Here is a 25,427-nt window from a genome sequence, read left to right on the forward strand (position 1 = left end):
GTAGAAGAGTATCTAGAATGTGGTATTTCAAAAACTGACATAATATAGGTAGCTAAAATAATTTTTCTAATGACTCAGGCATAGTTACTAAGATATTGTATATAGATTATTTTTATTAATACTGACAATACCTAGTGTACATTTTCTGTACTTGATGGTGGAAGAATAAAATATCTAAAAAATATCTGAAGTGGAAGAGAGGGCCTCGAGCCCTAACTTCGCCACTGGAAAAAAAGGCATAAATAAATAAATAAATAAATAAATAAATAAATAAATAAATAAATAAATAAATAAATAAATAAATAAATAAATAAATAAATAAATAATTTAAACTTGTTCTTAAAGCACAGAAGAGCAACCTTTTACAGCCAAATAGAACATAAACCTCAATGTATTAACTCTTACCCATCGAATTAATGTTCTCTATGTTGTCCCTACTACTCGTATTTTAAATGTGAATTTTTATCTTATTGCTGCTCATAGCGTCAGTCGTGCTGCAATAGTACTTTCTGACCCAGTGAGGAAAGCAATGGCAAACTACCTCACTCCTCATCTTGCCTAGTACGCCTCATTTTGGTACTGCCATTGGTTTTTGGGGTTTCCTTATAACTGCCTAACTGTTGGTGGTGCTATATGAGGATCCAACCAGCCTCTGGGCTGATGACCTAACAGACAGACATGACCTGTATTCATCTTTCACGATTTTGGAGGTAGCATTTGCTTTTAAATGATATATTTAGGCTATACATGTTTTAAGCAAGCTATATTGGAGCAAATAAAAGCAATATGTGCAATTTAAGACAAATTGTCTAGCATTTTTATTATTATTATTATTATTATTATTATTATTATTATTATTATTATTATTATCATCGTTATCGCATACCGATTGGTTTCATTCATTATAACACTGAACAAATTATCGGTTAAAAGCAATTGAAAAACTCTATTCAGTCACTGGTTTCATTCCTCACGGTAGTTTGTAGGCTAAACGACGATTTCTTGAAATCGGGATCAGTTGATTTATAATTGCGCCAGCCGTCAGCATCGGGCGCATGTTGGGTTACGGTACACCAGCCGCACATCGCCAGTTCACTTTTAGGATACAAGGAAGGTGAAGAGGTGTGAAAACACTGTGGTTTTGTGTGTTACCCGACATATACAACAATGAACAGTAAACTACATGACTAGAAGAGCACATGGTGACCATGTTTGTTTACTATCGCTCGACCTTCCATGTGCGTGAGTGGACAGCTGATGGCTACATTGCCCTCTAAATAGTAGATTATTGACTGACTATCAAATAATATCTGGATTCTACAAAGTTCCACGCTGAACCAAGAGATAGCAGTACAGTATAGCATCGTTTATTTTGTTGGCTAAGAAACGGTGGGCGAAACAATATCATGTCGGGTCTCGCCCAACATGCGACCGGAACGGGAATGTCGTAATGTCGGGCATCACCCGACAGACGAGTGGTAAAGGTTAACAAGCCTAGTAATCTCTATAACAAGATGCTCTTTGTTTTCAGACATGCTTGTACTGTTTTCAGTCGATCACATTCTGCCAGGAAGTGCATACAAGTTGAAGTTGTAACAGTCAGGAAAGAAGCTAAAATGTTTGTTGGCACAGAAAGAAGGGAACAAAGTCAAGCCTTGTATTTAATATTTTCAACAAGGAGGAGAAATCATAAGGTAACAATTCCACCTATGAATAAAGTATCCTAGAGGAGTGTATTTCTATACGTTTGGACGCCCTAGAGAATATGTCTAACCGTTAAATCATTTACAGAAAATGAAACATACTTACTGTCTAAAACAGGGATGTTTACTGTGTTCTTCGTAGGTGTTGGCCGCGTCACAGCACTACCAGAGTTTATACGGGCAGTATTCTCCTTTATTGTGGCTGAATCTACAGTATTTTGGCGTTTGAAATTACTACTTGGTGCATGATTGTGGTTGGCAGCATTCTGCGTACCGGCTGGTGTCCCTAAAACAATGGAAGAAAAAAAACTGAAAATTAGAAAATTAGATTGCAGTAATACAAATATTCACATGCTAGTAAGTTTATTTTCTAGAATAGATAATAAAGATAAACCTCATATAAATCTAGAGGATGCACAGAGAATATCTAATTAAAAGTTTTACTCCAAACAGCTAGTGAGAGAACACATGCACACCTACCTACCTGCACTCATGTCCATAAGTTAACGGATCTTTGAGATTCACGGGTAAACGTGGGGCATGGTGATAATATGCACACTAAAACGTGCTCTGACAGTACTGACTAATGAACACAGTGTTACTGATACCAGATATACAGCAAATCCAGACATGGGTAGCATTGGTCGTGTGTACTGCTCCTCCGCTGGTGGCATATAGAACAACAATATGGAGTGTGATGACTTTGCACGGCAATACAGGATACACAACCGCATCCCATACGCTGGAGCGGACCATCCAGCATGGCTTGCGGTAACGCATCCCATTGCTGGACAAGTGCCCTTTAGAGGTCCAGGATGGTCCATGGTGGCGGTGTTGGAGTTGCAAACCTTCGGCCTACAGTGTACAACACATGCTCAATCGGACTTAAGTGTGGGGAGTCACATGGCCACTCCAGACATGTGTTGTCCTCATGTTGTAGGTACTAGTCATCCATCACCCCAGCCCTGTGTGGACGAGAATTATCTTCCATCATATTAAACCAGGGTCCATATGCACCACCACAAAAAAACTGCACATACAGTTGCAGGTTGTCATCCCTGTAGGAAGCACTCGTTGCAGTACACATAAGAAACACATGCAGTGTGATACGTGTTCCTAACTTGCAGCCGCTCCAGACGAGAACATTGGTTCTGCCATATTCGTCCCTTTCCACAATACTGGCAGGGTTGTAACGTGTTCCAGGGGCATGCCAGATGAACAGACTGCAAATGTCACTCTGCAGGCTAAACCATAACCCATCCGTGAATAGGACGCTACCATAACTGATTTGAACCATTCTTTTTTCTAAATCATTAATGGTTCGAGTAACAGTCTAATAGAGCTATTACATTTAAATACTGACAAGTTAAGCAAGGTAGAAAATTATCGTAAAAATATACATTTTTCCTAAGTTTGCCAAACTTTAGAGAACATGTGCGACCGGAAGAAATGAACCTATTTTGTTTCTTTCTTTACCCTGTTTTATTCTTCCCAATTTGCAACTTTTCCGCGGTATTACGACTTGGAAAAAAGATTGAGTTTTTTCGGCCCACCCTAATGGTCAGTACACTTTATTACACTGAGGAATGTTTCTGACTGATTTCTACTGAGTTGTATTAGTTATTCATCACCAATGTTCAAGTCTAAATACACAGACATAAGATGATTAATGTACATAGATCATTAGTCTCACTTGTTTTGTAAAATGATTTTGAGTGTTAAACGTGAGGGGACCTGGGATTGTCCAGGTATTTTATTGTAAAAATGCTCTATCATTTTAATCATTTCTGAACTAATAATGGAAAGCAGCACAATTTGTCCTGGGTTCCGACAAGAGAGTAGTGTAAGGAAATTGTTGCAAACTTGGGAAGGGAAGGCTTGGGAGTCTGCTCAACTAGCAGTATAATCTAGCTGTCAGTGGAGAGATGGTCTCAAACCAAATTAGTTGGTGAATAACAGGCTTTAAAAGAAAGTACGAAAGAGGATAGTAATGGAGATAAAGTTGGAGTTCGAGATGACATATTGGGTCACATACTTGTTTGTAGGAAGAGGAATTAGGATTTGAAAGAAATTTCCAACTTCTTGCAAAATAAAAAAAAAAGACTAGGACAACAACTGATTGGGAATCTTCCACAAGAACGGCAGCCCTAAATGCAGATCAGACAAGACTATTTGATATTTTAAGTTATGTTACGTAAAGACTGTAGACTTAGCATCAAATTTTTTAAAAATAGTTCTTATTCATTAATTTTTATTCATCGTATGTAATATTCACGTTTGTTCCATGTTGATTTACTGAATTTATATTCTTGTACGAAGTGAATTTTTGGATCTTTCAATGATGAGCCGTTGTATTTTGACCACTTTGACTGGGTAAAATTTAGGATACTTGAAGCAGGGATGCAACATGTTGGTACCATGGAGTACATATATGGCAAGTCTACAGGCTTGCTGTTAGCAGTGTCTCAGGTGTCAGATCTCCCCATGTTTGATAAGAGAGCAGATTGTGGTGGCACAGTGTTTTGATGGCCAGCATCTTTGAAACAACGCAGCTTAAGGACTGCTCTCGTGCTACTGTTGTGAGCGTATATCGAAAGGGTGTAATGATGGGCAAACAACAATGCATCAACATTGGTTTACTGATGCCAGGAGCCAGCAGAGGCTGTCGCGTATTGTTCAGAACAACTGCGGGGCCACAACGGTGATGATCAGGCCAATTTTTGCTAGGAAACAATTCTTTAAACACTTCCGCAAACGGAACTATAGAGTCACACAACCAAGTTGTACCCCAATGGTGAATGTACTCCACAGAAGACAGTGCATGAGGTGAGCACAAAATCATTCCCCACTGGACAGTGGATGATCAGAAAAATGTTGCATGGTCTAACGAATCCTGATTTCTGGCTCGCTATTTCAACAGCCGAACATATGTACATCAATATCAAGGAGAGGCTACAACACATGGTTGCAGGGTCAGGCAGAGACAGGATGGTAGAGGTGTGATGATCTGGAAGATGTTGTCATGGGACACACCAAACCATAACAGCTACCCAGCATCTCGAGATTATTGGGAACAAAGTCCATCTACTCATATCAAGTGTTCCCATTTCCAACAAGACATCCCCGCAGACGCCGTAAGGTGTTTTAGAGCTGCCTATATGGGAGAACGTATCCTCGTTAAGGCGTTTAAGGTCGCGCGATATAAACATTGTTTCAAATCTAGTGCTAAATTCGTACAAAGTCGTAGTTAGTGTTGAAAACAGGAGATGGCATATACATAAACACTGCGAGGATTATGAAGTAATGGTTCCAGGAACATGATAGTGAATTCGCTTTAATGGCGCGTCCTCCAAACACACCTGATATGAATCCTATTGAACATGTGTGGTTTGACTTGGAGAAGCAGATTCGGGCAACATCACAACAGCCCAGCGCTGTAGTCAACTGGAGGACCTGCTGTTGCGCTTGTGGTATCAGATACCTCAGATACTTTCCATCACCTTGCTGAATCTATGCCTCAACGAGTAGCCGTGGTTCTGCATGCTAAGGGTTGTCCTATATTGTACTGGGTAGGAGATCAAAATGTAATGGCTCAACAGTGTATATCTCGATAAAGAACTACGTGGCACATATCTTATGCTTACATGGAAATTTCCCTTTAAGTTATGCTTTTCCTATTAACAGAGTACCATAATTTCACATGACAATAAATCAAATGACAGCCTCAACAGCTTTCATAAATGTAAAATCATCAGTAAATAATATGCAAATTTGTTTCCTTTTGTTTCCCAACAATTTCTGTTTTTAGACTTGGTACTTTTTTTTCCCCCCATGGACAGTTCATAGTTCTCAGTTTTTATATCCAGCAATATCCTAAAGTAGTACTATTCTTCCTTTTGGAACAGTATGTAACTGCCAATCATAAAGTCACTACTCACCCAACTATCAAAGAGATATAAGTCTGCAAGAAGCTTTCCTTAGAAATAGGGAACAGTTCTTATGGTTATACAGTAAAACCTTGTTAATTCGAAGTCGCTGGGACTCAAAAATCGGACTTCGAATTACGTGATTTCGAATTAACCGCCAATTCGCAATTCAGAAGTACCAACCCTTGCCGCATTACAAAATATTCTAAGGCCCGTTACTGCATGCACTTAACCTTGCTTCACAGTTTATACCTTTCAAATGCCATGAAAAAGGAACTATTTCCAAAATGTATCCAAGAAGTTGCATTTACAGTATTCAAATAATGCACTCCGATATCTCACTGGTAAACATAACCTCACGCAACGAGAGAAAGAAAAAAAGCACGATTCAAAGACGAGGAGAAATCTATGCTGGCTCCCATGTGTAAGTGCTTTATTAATTTGATTACTATACTGTATGCATTTTAGATGCCTTGTATTTACACAGAAAGTACCCGATGCCCTTAAAATCGAACTTTCCTATGACTCTATCCTTGTACGATATCCTGCCATGGCACTTCTCTTGTACTTCAGAAATGTAAACACTTGCCGCGTCACAAAGTATTCTAAGACCCGTTAACACATGCAATCACCTCGATTCACAGTTTAAACCTTTCAAATGCCACAGAAAAAACTATTTTCGAAATGTAGTATCCAACAAGGTGCATTTACAATGTTCAAATAATGCACTTGGATAAATCACTGACAAACATAACCTCACGCAATTGTACAATTCAAAGACGAGGATAAATTATGCTGGTTCCCCTGTGCAAATGCATTATTTTTTTGGATTTCTGTACTGTTTGCATTTTTAGATGCTTTGTACTGGCATGGAAAGTGTGCAACGCCCTTAAAACATTGTAGCTTATCAAACTTTCCTATGATGAGGGGATAAAGTATTTCGCTTCCATGTGCATTGCAACGCACTACTATGACCCCCATCCCTCACCCTTGTACGATTTCCCGGCTGGCAATTTCTCCTTTAAAACCATAAGACCGTTTGGGCTCGCATGAAAATAAAGCAAAGCAATTTCACCGGCAATGACAATATTGTTCGGTGCCTACGAATTTATTATATGAGCCACGTTTTTTCGTCAACTGTCGGCATCGCCAGTGTTCGCGGATTCTGTTTTCCCGCACACTGCCTGTTGTGTGATATTACGGCGTTCCTTAAAAGGTTGAATACAAAAGAATTCCGATTTCATTCAACTTGGCAATCATGAAGCGCACAATAGACCCACCGAAGTGAGTAAGTGCGGAAAGCTACCCCTCCATGTTCCGGAGCGCGCGTTCTATTATGACGCGGTACGGATAAATTTAGAGTTGAAATTACTCTGTAACATACTATTGTTTTTAATTGTACAGGCAGTTTCGAATTTAAAGTCTGAATTTCGGTAATGCGGCCGACACTGTACTTCGAATTACGAATTATCCGTATTTCGAATTAAACAATTGAAATAACATGCAAAACTATATCTCATGTTTCCGGGAACGAGAGCTTCTTCAAATTAGGCGAGATTTTGAATTAACCGATTTCGAATTATCGAGGTTCTACTGTATTATTTATCAAACACAACAGTCTACCCCCTCATGTACCAATTTAAAGTATGTCCAATACCACGTCACTACTCATCAATGATCTGGATTTAATTTACACACTAATTCAATTAAGTATCTTTAAATTCTGTTTCTGAATTCTCCCACTATAATTACATTACTATAAATCACACCTTCTGGTGTAGGGATGTGGCGACCCCACCGCCCAGTGGGAAACCACTGCAATCACTAACCCAAGTATTGGCGGGAAAACCATAACGTTTGAGGGGTATGGAGGAAATGCCTACTCCCAGTCCTGAACAACTAGGATGAATCACTTTCCCACATCACATCTGGGATTTGACTCCTAACCACGGTCAGAACATTGATCAATGATCAGACAATCAACTTATCATGGAGAGTCTTCTAATGAAAGAATCCACTGGCTTGGACATCCAACATTCTAGACCCAACCAAAGACACCATTCTGATACGGTGGGGTGTCACAAAGAAGATCATGGCGAGTCAGAGCGCCTGAAAGCCCAACAGACAAACCACGGATACAGACACAGACTTAAATTCAGTAAACCAGGAAAATTCTCTTTCTTTGCAACATTAAACATCAATTCAATAATGAAAGTTGGGAACACAGCCTTACAAGAACTTTGGAACACAGATCAGGACCCATTCGAATCTGGGGGATATCCTCTTTACAAAGGACCTCCAGGAAAGAGTAATGAAAAATGTTCCCCAATTTGGAATGGAATTCCTGGTTCATACTAGCATATTAGATTCAGCGGAGGACTATTCATCGAACTCATCAAGAACTGCAACCTTAACGATTAGAGGAGAGAACAAAATATATACACTGATTAATGTCCATGACCCAACAAATGAAAAAAAGGACAAATAAAGAGGAAAATGAAATGTTTTGGGAGGAGCTTGACCAAATGATTTCAAATATCCCTGACAACCATGTTAAAATTATGCTTGGAGACATCAACGCGAAAATTGGACAAAAGAGAAAATATCGCACAGTGGTAGGTCAATGGCCAGCACACAAATTAACAAATAGAAAGGGTCAAATATTAATTGAGCTTTGCACAGACCGTGGGCTTATTCTTGAAACCACAAGATTTAAGAGAAAACCACACAAATTAATGACCTGGAAATGTCCTAATGTTAAACTGGGTGAGTTTCAGATAGACCACATAGCAATGGATAAAAAATACCATAGAGAAATTTATAATGTCAAAGTCTTTCGTGGGGTGGACATCATTCGGATCATTATACGAAGTGTGTTCAAAAAAAGACCAAACTTTGTAAATTGCGCGCAAACCGCAATATTGAGCGAGTTGTGACTGTGGCGGCGCCTAGCGGCAACTTCTGACAACAGACCGCTGCTTTCCGCATTCCATTGCCTGCATTTCGTCGAATTCTATAATGAAACAGCTTGAGGAACAACGCGTGTGCGTGAAGTTCTGCTTCAAAGTTGGGAAAAAGTTTGTGGAAACATTTGAAATGTTGAAGCTAGCATACGGGGAGGAATGCATGAGTCGTACACAATGCTACGAGTGGTTTAAACGTTTCAAAGACGGTAGAACGTCTGTCACTGAAGACGAATGAGTCGTTCAAACATCAAGGTGATGCTGATTGTGTTTTTTGATTGGAAAGGCATTGTGCATCACGAGTTTGTACCCCGAGGCCAGACAGTGAACAAAGAACTGTACCAGAATGTTTTAACGCATTTGAGAGATGCTGTGCGCAGGAAGAGGCCTGAACTGTGGGAAAACAAATCCTAGATGTTGCACCATGACAATGCGCCAGCACATGCCTCTCTCTCGGTCCGCAGTTATCTGGCAAAACACCAAATTCCTGTCGTGCTCCATCCGCCCTATTCTCCCGACTTGGCTCCAGCAGACTTTTTCTTATTCCCCAAATTGAAAACCACCTTGAAAGGACATAGTTTCCAAGACATTGAAGAGATCAAGGAGAATGCGACGAGGCAACTTCGCACCATCAAAGAAAGTGCATTCCAGGAAGCATTCCAAAAGTGGAAGAAACGTTGGCAACACGCTGTTGATAGTGCAGGGGACTATTTTGAAGGGGACAGTCTGTGAAATGATGTAAGCTACATAATAAAGTTTTTCTAGCCACAGTTCGGTCTTTTTTTGAACACACCTCGTATTTCAAAGATTAAAATCAAGTTAACCCCAAGAAAACATCACAAACCATGTAAATTCACTAGGAGGAAATATGACTCCAGCTACTTAATAAATAATGCAGTGTATACGGAGAGATCCAAAACACCTCTAAGCGACAAACTGGAAACGATTATTGATAAACTAAAAAATATTGCCGAAGAAATTGCTCCTATGAAAAGGCGAAAGAAACACGCCTGGTGGAATGAGGAATATGATATGGCAATACAGAAAAGACACAAAGCACGGCTAAATGACCAACAAAAGAAAATGGCACAATCTCAAGATGAACTAACTACTGCTAGTTGACAAATGGCCAAAGAACTTAGAAGAATCAAAAGAGACTATCAAAAAGAAAACCTAGCTAACATAGATGAATCATTCAAACAACATAAGACACGAGACTATTACAGGACATTTAAACAATCACGATGAGAAATAAACAAGGTCAACTAGCACACAATAATCAGGAGAATGCCGAAATTCTACCTGATCACTTTAAAGAATTACTAAATACTGAAGACCCAAAAGAATACCTAGAATTTTCACCTCATCCAAAAAATAATTAAAACACGCTTAGACAAGGTTATTTATTCCACCAGACTTCCATTAGTACTTCAAGCGATTAATTGTCCCAAGAATTATAAAGCTGCAGGAGAAAATCAAGTGGTTGCAGAGCTGTGGAAGAATGCAAAGAACTAAACACTTCAAAACCTACAAACACATCATAGACGTATAGAACTCTGAAAAACTGCCTGCAGAATGGAATAGAGCTATAATTCATCCAATACACAAAAAGGGGGATAGACTGGATCCAAATAATTACTGAGGAATCTCTCTACTTGATATCATATATAATATCCCGTCTAGAATTATCCTCATGAGAATTCAAGAACAGCTCGACCAAGAACTTGGAGAGTATCAGGGGGGATTTCGACCTGGAAGAAGCTGTCCCTGACCAAACCATTAGTCTTACATGGATTATGAACCATCAAAGAATGAGAAACAAAAAGCTAGTTATCACTTTTGTTGACTTCAAGAAAGCATATGACAGTATTCATCATGAGTCATTACTTGAAATCCTTAAAGAATTTGGGTTACACCAGAAACTCATTAATCTCGTTGGTGTTAGCCTCAAGAACACTAGAGCAAAAGTTAAATTCCGAGGAGAGTTGTCTGAATAATTTGAAATCCAGACTGGACTTCGACAGGAGGATGGTCTCTCACCAATACTGTTTAACTGTGCACTGGAGAAAGTCATGCGAGAATGGTCTAAGAAATGTCATACAAACATTAAGATTGGCAAAAATATCAAACTCAATTGTCTAGCATTTGCAGATGACCTTGAGATACTTGCAAGTAGTGTGGAAGAGGCTGAACTCCAAATTGAAGAATTAGAACAAATAGCAGCAAAAATTGGATTACAAATTTCCTTTGAATAGATGGAAATGATGCCATCCTTCAAAGTGGAAACATCACCTATCACACTGACTAATAACAAACAAATTAAGGTTCTTAATAAATTTAAATATCTTGGAGAGATTATAACTTGCAACTTAGGGAAAGAGAAAATATCAGTTGAAAATAGAATTACCAAATTAAAACAAGCACAACACATTACTTGGCCAATCTACAAGAAGAAATCTCTCTCGATAAATGCAAAATTTAAACACTACAACTCCGTTATTAAACCTGAAGCACCCTATGCTAGTGAAACATTATTCAATTTGAATACAAAATCAACTACAGATAAATTACAGAAAATAGACGGACGAATCATTACAACAATTCTAAACAAAAAAAACACCAAGTAGATGGACAATGGCAATTACTGCCTAATGAAGTTGTATACCAGGAGACTGAGTCTATAATAGATACAATGCGGAAAAGAAGAGTTGCTTTTTCTGTCACATATCACGACTACCAGAAGGTAGGATACTCCAACATTTATTCAACTACTTTTGGAATAGTAAAACTAAAAATCACTGGTTCAAAGAAGTCTAAGAAGATTTAAATGAATTAGGCTTGACAATTCAACAAATTGAAAACAGAGAAGAGAAGAGGATCCTGAGAAATAACGTAAGACTTAAACTGAAGACTTATACACGTGAACAGTACAACATAACTAAGAACGGGCAGCCAGGTCAGAGAGAATGAAACATTTCTGGGAACTAAAGAAGAAACATCAACCAAATTTGTAACCAATATTCATAAGCCTTGACTGTATATAAATTGATTTCAGTGCTCCAATGTGGGCGTAAAATAAATTTTACAAAAATCACACCTTCAGGTTTACATATAAATGCACAGACTCTAAAGATGTGCAAACCATAAGTTTAAAAAGCAGTATTTTACCATATTATCACAATGAGTAATACTAGATAAACCACAGACTCCAATAATGAGTGTAAAATCAACCATACAATTATTTAATAACCTAACCCCCATGGCACTATAGCCCTGAAGGGCTTTGCCCTACCAAGCAACCATTGTTCAGCCCGAAGGCCTGCAGATTATGAGGCGTCATGTGGTCAACACGAAGAATTCTCTCGGCCGTTATTCTTGGCTCTCTAGACCGAGGCCGCTATCTCACCATCAGATAGCCCCTCAATTCTAAATATGTAGGCTAAGTGGACCCCGAACCAGCCCTAAGATCTAGGTAAAAAAATCCCTGACCTGGCTGGGAATCAAACCCGGGGCCTCCGGGTAAGAGGCAGGCATGCTACCTCTACACCACAGGGCTGGCTACAATTATTTAATACAACTGATAAGGAACAGCTTCCGGTAAGCAGAGTATTTTCATAATTATGCTCCCGATCACTAGAAAGCACAAAAGTACCGATAAGAAGTTTTGCTGATTTTGTAAACAAGTAACGCTTCAAAGAGCTGTACAAAATGGGATGCATCATTTCACAATTTTACATCTTGCTTGCTCAATTACTCATCTCTTTAAAATTAATAATTATTATTCTGAAAAACTATTTCAAAAAATAAGACCAGTCTATAAAAAAGTAATTACAACAAACTTCTACAGTTACCTAGACATGCAGGAATTAACTAATTAAAAAAACTCCAATGGAAGAAAATATTGTGCAGCACGATACTATTGAAAATAAACTCTTGAAACACAAGAATACAAACAACTTGTGAACGTCAATCATTGAAACTACAAGCTGAGTAGTCAAACTGGAGGGAGGAAACTACTTTGAAGTAGCTTTACCCAAAAGTGTCAACATTATAATTTAGTTCAAAAATTATGCACATACTATCATAAAGTAAGGTAGGTAGGTAGGGTTTATGAATGTTGTCCTGCTAGATGATATATAACACTAAACGTATCATTTATGTCGATTCAAAACAAAACATTATTTGAACAGGTCGATTCAAAACAAAACATTATTTGAACAGTACATAATGATAGAAAATATTAAAGACAGAGAGAATATGTTTAGGTTTATTTCAATTGCAGTATAACATAGAATCATGTAGAGAGGTGATGGAATCATTCCATCTTGAATAGATTGTAATCTTGAACTTGTAGACCATATTATCTTTTAGTAAATAAACATACAGTACATATCCAAGATATAAAATAATCAGTGCCTCTCTTAAATAATATGCATGTATTTCCAATTGGCAAAAAAATCTTAATAAAAAGCATGTGACAACTGTTGTTCCCAAAATGAACATTTAAGTCAAATTAAATATATTTTACAAGGGTAACATGCATACAGAGAGCAGGCAAGGGCTGCGGGGGACAGCAAAACACATAGATACCGAAGGACAGCCCACCCCCAATAGCTGTGCCTTGCGCTTGGGACTCACGCAAAGTTTCACCCCCAGAAGAAGCCCGCCGACTAGGCTTCGCGTTTGTAGCTGAGATGGAACGATGTACACCACGATGACTATGGGATGGTGATTGAGCATTGCCAGGAGTAACAGCAGGAGGTATGTTGCGTAACGACAACGAGCTGCCCGACCGTGATCCGTCACTTTCAGGCTGAAACACATTACAAAGTAATGAAAATTCCTCTATCATAAAGGGATAGTAAAGACAATAAAAAAGAAAAGACAGTGTCGAAGAGTGATCATCTATGCAAGAGTACACACACATAATAGTATAACACGAAAGAAGAAAACTCTCCAAAACTGATGACATTTTCCTCTGCAAATAACCTCAGCCTTTGTGGGTGAGGTTAACTTCCAAGTGTAACGAGAGGAACCTGACCCCTACAAAGTGTGTCCCCAGGTGGAGGATAGGGAGCCCCTAAAGTATGTAGGGCTGGTTGAAAAACCCAATATAACCGCGGACCAACAGGTAACCCAATTCCTGGGGGCTTTAAAATACTGGGACACCCTCCCTCCAAGGGTCATAAATATGGAGGGCCCTTGCACTGGGTTAGGAGTGAAGTCCTCAACAGCACCTACGGCGGAGAAGATGAACTTTGATACGGTGGAGATGGCGGAAGGGGCATACCCGTACAGTCTGTACTCCAGAGGAGCGGCTACGAAAGGTGTCTATCACCATGTTAGGGGCGGCCTAATTTTGAACCTGGCAGTAGGTATAAAATGTCTTTGGGTGTGGTGAGGCCATGGTAACAATAGCCTATACGGATAAAGATGATATGGTGCTTCAGAAAAGATTAGGGCGCCCCCAGCTAAAAGCGACGCGCAGCTCTTTGGGTGCTGGGGGAACTGGGAGAGTGGGCAACCAAACTACATCAAGATTGCGACAGTAAATGTCCTGACAATGGCGGGAAAGACAGAATAACTGGTCGACTTCATGAAAGAAAAAGATATAGCCATACTTGGACTGTGTGAGACTAAGAAGAGGTGTACGGGAAAGATACCTCTGAAAGAAGAATACAGGCTGAATTACAGCAGAGGACATGAGGCAAAAAATGGAGTGGCCATCATACTTAGAAAAGAAATCCAAGAATATGTGGAATATACAAAATGCATCCATGATAGGATGATGGTGATGAGATTCCAGTTTGAAAATGGTATGAAGGATATATTCCAGTTGTATGCTCCACAAATGGGTTGCATAGATGAACATCTAGAGGACTTTTTAGAGGAAGTGGAGAGACAGAAGATAAGGAAGTGCTATTGATGGAAGATCTACGAGGTGTGTTCAAAAAAAGACCAAACTTTGTAAATTGCGCGCAAACCGCAACACTGAGAGAGTTGTGACTGTGGCGGCGCCTAGCGGCAACTTCTGACAACAGACCGCTGCTTTCCGCATTCCATTGCCTGCATTATCAGTTGAGTTAGAGCCTCTGAAGTGATTGCGTGTCTCACATGTTCGTCGAATTCTATAATGAAACAGCTTGAGGAACAACGCGTGTGCGTGAAGTTCTGCTTCAAAGTTGGAAAAACATTTGTGGAAACACTGGAGATGAGACGTGGGTGTACGGTTACGATGTCGAAACCAAAAGGCAATCATCACAGTGGGTGGGGAAAGGTTCTCCTCGACCGAAAAAAGCACGAATGAGTCGTTCAAACATCAAGGTGATGCTGATTGTGTGTTTTTGATTGGAAAGGCATTGTCCATCACGAGAATGTTTTAACGCATTTGAGAGATGCTGTGCGCAGGAAGAAGCCTGAACTGTGGGAAAACAAATCCTGGATGTTGCACCATGACAATGCGCCAGCACATGCCTCTCTCTCGGTCCGAAGTTTCTGGCAAAACACCAAATTCCTGTTGTGCCCCATCCGCCCTATTCTCCCGACTTGGCTCCAGCAGACTTTTTCTTATTCCCCAAATTGAAAACCACCTTGAAAGGACATAGTTTCCAAGACATTGAAGAGATCAAGGAGAATGCGACGAGGCAACTTCGCGCCATCAAAGAAAGTGCATTCCAGGAAGCATTCCAAAAGTGGAAGAAACGTTGGCAACACACTGTTGATAGTGCAGGGGACTATTTTGAAGGGGACAGTCTGTGAAATGATGTAAGCTACATAATAAAGTTTTTCTAGCTACAGTTCGGTCTTTTTTTGAACACACCTCGTAAATGCACAAGTTGGAATGCAAAGACAAGGAAAGGAAGATGTTGTAGGGCCCTTTGGATGTGGAAATGTAAATCCAGAAGGCGAGTTGTTGGTGGATTTTTGTATGGGGAACCAAATGATTGTTGGAAACACCTGGTTTAGGAAGAAGAACAATCAGAAGATTACAAGGTATGGTTGGGGAGACAGACGAACAAAGACCATAATTGATTATATAATCACCGAGAAAGAACACCGGAAGAACTTGTTAGATGTTACAGATTTGCTGGAGATCACAGAACTGTGATAGGAAAACAAAGTGGGAAAGATTGAATAAAAACCCATTAAGAAGAGAGAAAAGAATTAAAGTATGGAAGTTGAGGGACAGAAGCATACAAGAAGAATGTCAAAGGGAAATAATACCCTTGGTACCCAGGATGGAGACGGGGAAATTTGAAGACGAATGGAAAAGATTTAAGGAAGCACTGGTTGGATGTGCAGGAAAGGTATGTGGTAGAACACCAGGAAATGTGAAAGAAAAAGACACACACTGGTGGAATGATAGGGTAAAGATTAAAGCGAAGGAAAAGAAAATGGTATGGAAAGAATGGAAAACAGACTGAAGAAAGTAGAAGAAAATATGTGGAGGCAAATAATTTGGCCAAGAAAGTAGTGGAGGAAGAAAAGAGTAAAAGCTGGGCCTTATTCACACAGAAATTGAGAGATGATATGTGGGGCAGCAAGATATTGCATGGTATCTTAACCTGGATCCGCCCAAGATTATATTTTTTGCGAATCATCTTGCAACTTTTAGCGTTTGATAATGTGTATATGAAGATCTCAGAAAAGCTTTAATTTTATTTATTCGACATGTAACTTCCGAGAAAAGGCCCGTGCCATATGGCACGCTGGGCGGTAGTGCTGTCTTTTGTTTCACATATGGGAATTTGGATGTTATTCCTCATTTGGCTTACAGATATGCCTTTATCCAACACTTTCTCTTGTAAATCATCAGTATAAAAGTTTTTCTTCAATATTTGCATATATTACAAAAATAATATTGTTCCAGAACGATTAAAAATACCTAGATTCTTGGTGCTAGGGATGATTTTATCGGGGGTGTAAATGACCTGAGTTGTTAATTGTATGAGGAAATGAATTTATATTTTAAATAATAATGCTAAAATATCACAAGCTACCCAAGTCACTTATTACATCTTGAGACAATCAGTCTGTATGAGGAATTATAGCAGCAGTATGTACAGAGATAAGTCACCTGTTTATGCGAGTACTGCACTAACGGTGATGTTCTGAAAGGCAAGTACAGACCACTTATTACCTTTGTGCGAGTGATAATAAGTAAAACAGTCTACATATAAACCTACATTGCACTTTGTACACTACGTTCTAGGCCTAGCAAGGCAATTTTCTCTTTGCTCCTGGAATTATAGAAAGCCAGTGATGCATTCCATCGTACCGAAGTTCCTGTACTGCATTATGTCCAAAACAATGAGATCTGCTGAACAAGGGAGCAGCTTTGTAGCATGTAAGATAAGTCTGGACAATTGCTCGTCGAAATTCAAGGTGAAAAATGTCTTCTCGAAACATGTGTTTCAGCTGCCATGCATTATGCATTAGTTCGCAGAAGCTAGGTACCAGGTAAATTGTCAGTGAAGCCACCTCCAGTTTTATCCCCGCTGTCATCCGACAAAACTGCAGCGTCTGGAGGCTCCATAAATACCTTTTCTAGTCGGAAAGTTCATAATTTTCCAACAAATCGAATACTTCTCGCAATGAAATTCTCTTAGAAAAATGTATGAACCCATAAATGTGAAGCACATAAAAAGACAGGATGAATAACTGCATAAAAGATACATTTCAACAAGAAAACAGCAAGTAGTGTCAATTTTATGTGAAATACTTGCTCTGTGTGATTAAAAATTGTTAAATTAAATCATATGATTTACAGCCTACACTATCGTGCGTAGCTAGGTTGATAAAGAAAAGTTAAATGAACGGAAAGGAACATTGGAACTATAACAATCGTACGCTGAGTTGTTCCGGACAGAAAGACAGCACTTCCGCCCAGCATGCCAGATAAGTACCACCAAATTTCTACTTCAAATGAAAGGACACCTATCATCACCAAGACATACCTTAGCTAATCCTCATACATATAAGGACCTTAGAGAAAAATACAGCACAACTGGGTCCATATAAATTACTTTGTCAATTTTATATATTTTTCATCTAAACAGTGTTATGTGGCTGAAGATGTTGATAATATACGAAACATGTACCACTTTTGACCTTTAAAATTGCCTTAAGCAATCACTGTATCGACTAGGTGGAAAATAAATAAATACTTAATTGTGAATCTATTGAAGTGCGATACGGACCATGAAACTGATTTTATGTAATACTGTAGTAAACAAAACAGTGCGCGCAGTTTCAATAATAAGAGTCCAAGAAGACGGTGTAGTTTGCCATGCCATATATGGCACGCTGGGTGGATCCAGGTTAAGACACAAGAAACAAGAAACAAAAAGAGCAATCGGGGAAACACCAGATTTGTGAAGGATGAAGGCGGCATATTAACAAAGCTAGACAAAATAAGAAACAGATGGAGAGAGTATTTTCAGAAGTTGGTGAACATGAGAACTAATGACAGTCATTCAACAGACCACAAGGAAAGGTAATTAGTTGATGAAATAGATAAAGAAATTACAATGAATGAAATTGAAATGGCAGTAAGAAAGATGAAGAATGGAAAAACTACTGAAATACATGAAATTTCAACTAGCAACATTTATTAGCTGTTCTATCCAACTTTAGCGATATCATTTTCCATAAGTTGTCTTTCACAACTTCGTGTTTGTAGCTCTAGTGTTGTAAGTTATACAACACTGGGTGCATTCAAACATCTTCAATAAGTTCCTCGTCCATTTTCATCCTTAAAGCTCATCGTGTTGCTTAAAACAGTGAAAACAAGAAGAGAAACAATGTCGCCTCGCATAAATCTGGCCGGACGAATCAGTGCGCGGTGACGCTGCGAGGTCTCACTGCGAAGTTGCGCAGACTGCGCACCACGCAGCTTGAGAAACCACTTGCATAAGCTCGTGTAGTCTGGATTTGTGCGAGGCGGGCCTCGCATGCGTCGGTTCTGAGAAACCAAGCCTTTAAGCTGAGCAACCCAGTAGAACGTTGGGTAACCAATCCCAGCAGGAAGCTGGGTCAGTGAACCGATCAGTGCTGGGGGCTTCAAGGCTTACAACCTTGATAGTTAAACACCACGTTACCTTCGGGTAACCCCACTAAACTTTTTCGTAATCTGGAAACATGGAGCAAACAACTAATTGGAAATCTACCCAAGGTGGTAACAAATCCACCCCCACTCACAGTGGAGCAAGCAGGCCACCGGATTCTGGGGAGCCTGCACCTTCATGTAAGAGAAAGAAACACATCAACTATCTGGCAACAATAAACATTAATTCCCTCCTACAAACAGGAAAACTGAAACATACATTGGACATCCTAACAAAACACAACATCCTTATAACGGCTTTACAGGAGACAAGATTTATGGACGAAGAACCTTTTGAGTCACAAGGCTTCAGGATCTACAAGGGACAGCCAGGTCAGAGAGTGATGAATATGCCTCACCTGGGTACTGGCTTCATAGTCAACAACAAAATGATCAACTCTATATATAATCTCCCTCTCGTCACCAAATGGGAGAACGTCCACTATAGCCTTCAGAAGTCTCAACAAAGCAAACTTCCATGCACCTACCAATGATACTAATAAGAGTGATATTGAAAGTGCTGAATACTTTTGGGAAGAACTGCAAGAGACAATCGATAAGATTCCAGAAAATCACGTGATCATCTTGATGGGGGACTTCAACGCCCAGACTGGTAAGGAGAACATAGTCGGAGAATACCTGGCCCACAAGAGAACCAATTGTAATGGTGAGAGGCTGATCAATCTATGTAAAAATCACAATCTTGTTCTTAAATCTACAGCATTCAGACACCTCCCCCAAAAAGCTAAGACCTGGAGATGTCCCAAACCCTTGCTAGGAGAGTACCAGTTAGATCACGTTGCCATCAGTAGAAGGAATAGCAAGGAAATAATGAACGTCAAGGTATTGAGAGGTGCCAAAATTGATTCAGACCATTGCCTATCTTTGGTCAAAGCAAATTTCATTCCAATCACGAAGTGCAGAGGTAACAATTACACCAGGTCCAGAATTCCAAAATTTAATCCAGCCCAGTTGAAAGAGAACAACAACTTTACTAAGGTCCTAAGCAATAATCAGAATAAAACGGATTGGCCTAACCTACAGAAGGCACTGATAGATGCAGCAACAGAAACCATCCTTGCAACCAGAAGGAGTAAACACCCATGGTGGACACCAATATGTGATAAGGCAATAGAGGAGAGAAGACAGGCATGGGTGAAATGGAACTGCAAAAAAAACACGGAAAATCATACAGTCTTCCTAACAGTCAGAAAGAACACGGCCAAGACCATTAGAAATGCTAAGAGGCAATATAACGACGACATCATAGATCAGGCAGAGAAAGACTTTCAAAGGAACACCACCAGTAACTTATACAAAACTCTAAAATCTCAAAGCAGCAGGCGAAGATGGCATCATTGCAGAATTATGGAAACATGCAGATGAAGAGTCAATTGACAGTATTCACAGAATCATAACTGACATCTGGACAACAGAAACACTACCAAGGGATTGGACTTCAGCTATCATCCACCCGCTGCAAAGAAAGGGGAGAAGTTAGACTAACAACTATAGAGGGGTCTCTCTCCTATCAGTGACTTACAAAATCTTCTCCAAAGTATTGCTTAAAACAGCAGATTCCTGCATAGGAGAGTACCAAGCTGGATTTAGGAAGTCAAGATCATGCACAGAGCAGATTCTGAACCTCGAAACTATCTTTACCTACAAAAACCTCAGCACCTCACCCTATGTAGCAATTTTCGTTGACTTCCTTACGAAGCCTTACGACTCGGTAGACAGACAGTCCCTCTTTGAGACATTGACTGAAATGGGACTGGATAAGACGACTTTGAATCTTGTGAAGGCTACTCTAACGAACACCATGTCCAAAGTCAAATTCAGAGGGATATTATCAAAAAGCCTCGAGATCAAAACAGGTGTTAGACAAGGAGATGGTTTGTCCCCTATCCTGTTTAACTGTCTGCTGGAGAAGGTCATTAGGGAATGGAGGAACACACTAGCTCACAACTCGGGATTAAAAATCGGCTACAAAAAAAGACAAGTTAACAGTTACAAGCCTAGCCTTCGCAGATGACCTCACACTCTTAGCTTCAAGTATGGAAGAAGCTACATACCAGCTATCCTCCCTAGAATGCATAGCTGCTAAAGTAGGGCTAAAGATCGCTGTCAGTAAAACAGAATTTCTGACCAACATCAGAGAAGCACCCTACTTCATTTCTTTGGGGGACAAAATAATACACAAGGCCAACTCATTCAAATATCTTGGAGAATGGATAACCCCAAATGTTAATGACAACCTTGCAATGAAGAGTGGATGCACTAAATTAGAAAGAGCTTATCATCTTTGTAAGAACATATCGTCATTGCCGGGACAAAACCTCCTAAGTGTAAATTATTTTTGGAGATATACTGACCTGCAGCACATACATTATGAAGAGCGAGAATGCCTTGACCATATTCACACAATATTGTACCTTAGATGACAGAACCTTACCGGCCATAGTTCTAAGCTAAAAGATTTCACATAGGAGGTTTTGTCCCGGCAGCGACGATATACAAGTCTAAATCCCTCTCCTTGAATGTTCAACTTAGACACTACAACACCGTAGTAAGACCATCTGTACTGAACACCTCAGTGTCCCAGAAAGGACAACTCAGAAAACTGGAACTGAAAGAGCAAAAGATCCTCAGAAGGATTATGGGTCCCATTAAAGAAGGAGATGGCTACAGAATCAGGCACAACAAGGAACTGTATAGTAAAATAGTGAGCATTACAACAGCTATGAGGAAGAGAAGAGTAATGTTCTATGGTCACGTAGTCAGGATGGACAGCCAGAGACTCACTTCAAGGAGCTTCAACACTGTAACTAGAGGTAAAGCAACAAATGCCAAATGGACGAATTTAGTGCGGAAAGGCCTACAATTCCTAAACATTGACATTTACAACCGTGATAAGTTCAGAAAGTTAGTCAACACATCTGACTCTCTCCAGGCATTAACAACTAAATCACTGCGTCCAGAAGTAGGAGTGAAATGGACTCAAGAAAGAAAAGACATCCATAGGGCTAGAATGAAGGAATACTGGGCTAAGAGGAAGAAAAGAGCTCACCAGAGTTAAGAACCACGTGGTCCAACGTAGGCCTAAACGAAGAAGAAGAAGAAGAAGAAGAAGAAGAGGGGAGAAAGAAGGGAAAAGTCAGATTAGACTTGCAAACAAGCCCCTAGAAGTAGTGAATATGTTCAAATACCTGGGGAGTGAATTAATGGAGAATGCTCGACTGGACACTGGAATTAGCAAGAGGATTCAAGCTGGAAGCTGTTTCTATCATAGTGTAAGAAACATGTTATGGGACAAAGATGTGCCAATAGAAGCAAAGGAAACTATGTACAAGATGTATTATGTACCCATAACAACTTACAGAGCAGAAACTTTGACAATGGCAAAGAAAGATGAGAGTCTAATCCAGGCAGCCAAAATGTTCGAGGAGTATGATACAGAAGAGTAGAAGAGAGAAAATCCAGGAAGAAACTGGAGTGGAAAAAATAAATGATAGAATAGAGAAGAGCCAATTAAGATGGTTTGGGCGCATAAAGCGAATGAGTGATGAAAGAATGCCAAGAAAGGTGATGGAAATGCAAATGCAAGGAAGGAGAAGCCGGGGACGACCACGATTGAGATGGGAGGACAACAACCAATGCAGCATTAGAGAAAGAAACCTGGACTGGGACACAGTGTTGGAGGAGAAGTGGTGAAAAGACAGAAGAAATTGGAGATGAACCGTATTTGCTCCTACCCGGCTACAGCCGGATAATCGGAAATGATGATGATGATGATGATGATGACCAAAATTTTTCATTTTTGTGAGCTTGTCCATTTCAGGAACTTTGCGTAAGCAAGTCACATTCCCCTGATTTTTAAATCCATTTTGGATAACTATAAAGTATTTTTAAAAATAAACTTAACAGATATAGACATAGGATTTCAAGAGTTCCAACCAGGTTTCAGTGTCATAACATTCATATCAGCATCTAACTGCATGTCAATTTGCAGTACGAAAGGTGAAAGCTGTAGGCAGTTGCAGGTAGTTGAGTGCATTAGTAGACAGCACTCTTGATGTTTGGAGACCTCAAGTTTGGAGATTACAGTCTTTACTGAATCAGGACTTGCTAGTGGCCTGTAACTTCTACATTTTAATTCTTGCTTAGGGTAGGGTAGGGTAGGGTAGGGTAGTGTTTGTTTTGAACAATTTTTTTCCTAACCTCGATCTTAGGATAGCTGGAATACAGCAATGATAGCCCTATGCCAAGCCATAATATCTCCAAGCATTTTAAATGGAAATCTTTAATTCCTCACAGACAATTTCTCCTTCAGGTTCTGTGATGTCTCCCTCCATGTGTTCCCTATAAACACACTGGTTTTACATTAGAATACCACATTATACCTGTGCTTTCAGATATCAGGTTATTATTAATATACTGGAGTTAATAACGGTGATGTGTATTCCAAGATGAATTGCAGGATTTCTCTGACCAGCTCAATACCCAAGCCTGGATGGCCCACTGGAAGGATCTCGAGAACGTTGTACACATCAACATTATTTGGTGCACAGCGTGTACAGCTTAAATGAGCTGAATATTGGTTGTGCTGGGCAGTCAACCAGAATCCTCTCCTAATCCACTGATGAGTTGGATAACACTGCTCATTTGTAGAAAGCCAGAATTACTTGTCTCCTATAATTATCTAAAAAAGTTACCTGTTCACATAGAATAAGTAACTACACACTGCAAGAGGACCTATGAATAAGGAAATAAATGTACGGATATTTAGTGTGTCATTACACACTCTTCATATTTAAGTCCCATCGTAATGTGCTTCAAATGTACGATGAAGTCATAGGAAAATTTAATAAAATGCAGCTACATTCGCATAAACGTTAAGACATTAGGACATACGACTGAAGGATATACCTACGGCATGGCATTAGAACTTTGAAAAGCAAGCTGAACATTCATTAGTGGGGAGCAGTAATATGTTTAAAATTCATATATAGTCCTCTCCGTGTAAGGACGTACCCTAAGGGTGCAACCTTACCCTCTCCCCCCTGTAATATTAAGATATTGATTTATAGTTACTTTTCCTGCTGTTGGGTATTTTGCAGGTCTTTTTCAGTGTCGGTAACCATACAGTTTAGGGACCCTACTTGCCGGTACGACGTCTTACATTTACCGTTAATCTGGCACGTTGGCAACGTTCAATCACTGTTCTAGCGTGAATTGCGTGTTGCCACCGCATTGCCGTTAAAGTCACTAGTGATACATTTGCGAGCATATTTTCTTTTTGTATGGGATTGTAAATATATTTGACTAATACCAGGTAAGTAGAATTGTGGCATGTTCGGATAATGCATTTAATAACATAGTTTGTGTGAAATGATGAAAGTGCTCAAATACGCCAGTCTCATGTCCAGATCTACCGGTACATGAAATACGAGGAAGTCTTGCGAGACGAAATTTTGGCAGTAGAACTTATAACATTATTATTTTCAAAGCCGCAGTGAACTTGAAAGCCGACCTAATTTCCGTTTACGGAGCTTGGCACCTTAGTATTCCTATATGTTTCCTGATAAGCTTGAAGATATAACCAGCTTGCAGGCTGAAAATATGCCCAATAATCTCTCCCCTTACTGGTTACCGGTATTGAAGAGAGAAGGGAATGTTCGCGCAAAAGAAAGGTAAGTCATTGGATGTCTGGAACTTTCGAAAATCACACTGCAAAGACTTATTAAATAAATTGCATCGTTTAACACGCCCCTCTTTTCAAGAATATGGTTATAGTACGCCTACTGTATATCAAAATAAAGACAGATATATGTAACATTAATTTGAGTGAGAAAGTGTGTTTATTTCCTTAATTCCTCATTGAGCGTGGAAATCGACTTCATTATGAATATCTTTATTTATTTCATCTTAACTTTTATCATTTAATAGGGTAGGGAAACATTCATTATCGGTGTTTACATTGAGGTTAGTTTGTTATGGTTATGTCTGGTGATTTTAATATGTAACCAGGCGGGTTGGCAGCAGTGATCAGCCATTACAAAAAAGAGAAAAGAAGAGCATCGGGCGGCGATATTTACTTTCTGGGGTATTGCCTTACGTGGCGATTACTATAGATTGGGCCATACGAAGAAGACACCGACTGAGGAGGTGTCTATGAGGAATACAACGATTGTTACTGAATTCCACAGGTGCAATGAAAGAACCACATCTGGCAGGCCAAGTGAGCTCTGAAAGGTACAAAGCTGCTCAATATGGATTCCCAAACATCCACACAGATGCATGTTCTAAATGAAGCACTAGACTTCCAGTCCACCTAAATGATGGAAAGAAGCTGCACATTATTACAGTTGGTGAACGAATTCACATGGTGAGTAGATGGATTATCGGAGCAATTTGACCCTAGTGATGTGCCTTCTCAACATTGTTAATTTTATTAGGTTTGTGCGTGCTCGTCTCCAACTGTTATGTGTTAACCAGCAAGAAGTCCATCAGGAAATCCAGGCAAGCTTTCTGTTTTAGTTCAAGCATGTCTGTAAGTTAATTATGGGACTTTCCTCTGACAATGACTATAGCTCTAACAACAGCACTTCACTCTAGCCCAAAACAAGAATTTCGCTGTATCCTCACACACTGCAGTGTTGCCATTTGAACATCGTAAGCTTACTCGCACACTTGGAATGAAATTCAGGCTATATTGAGGGAAAATAAT

The 25,427-nt window shown here is 39.6% G+C and overlaps 1 protein-coding gene across 11 annotated transcripts in view; it reads right to left on the reverse strand.

Moving 5' to 3' along the window:
* The window catches only part of LOC136857939 (serine/threonine-protein kinase MARK2), a 677,731-nt gene that overhangs the window by 363,424 nt on the left and 288,880 nt on the right, over positions 1–25,427 (reverse strand). For 10 of the 11 annotated variants that reach the window (XM_068225359.1, XM_068225361.1, XM_068225358.1 and 7 more), the window contains 2 exons: positions 13,198–13,405; positions 1,810–1,989 (listed from right to left, as the gene is read on the reverse strand). In XM_068225359.1, coding sequence (XP_068081460.1) covers positions 1,810–1,989; positions 13,198–13,405 — 388 coding nt within the window. The remainder of the gene's footprint in view (positions 1–1,809; positions 1,990–13,197; positions 13,406–25,427) is intronic. The other variant, XM_068225360.1, reaches the window with a different exon arrangement.

Source organism: Anabrus simplex, chromosome 1 (genome assembly GCF_040414725.1).
Source record: "Anabrus simplex isolate iqAnaSimp1 chromosome 1, ASM4041472v1, whole genome shotgun sequence".
NCBI lineage: Eukaryota > Metazoa > Arthropoda > Insecta > Orthoptera > Tettigoniidae > Anabrus > Anabrus simplex.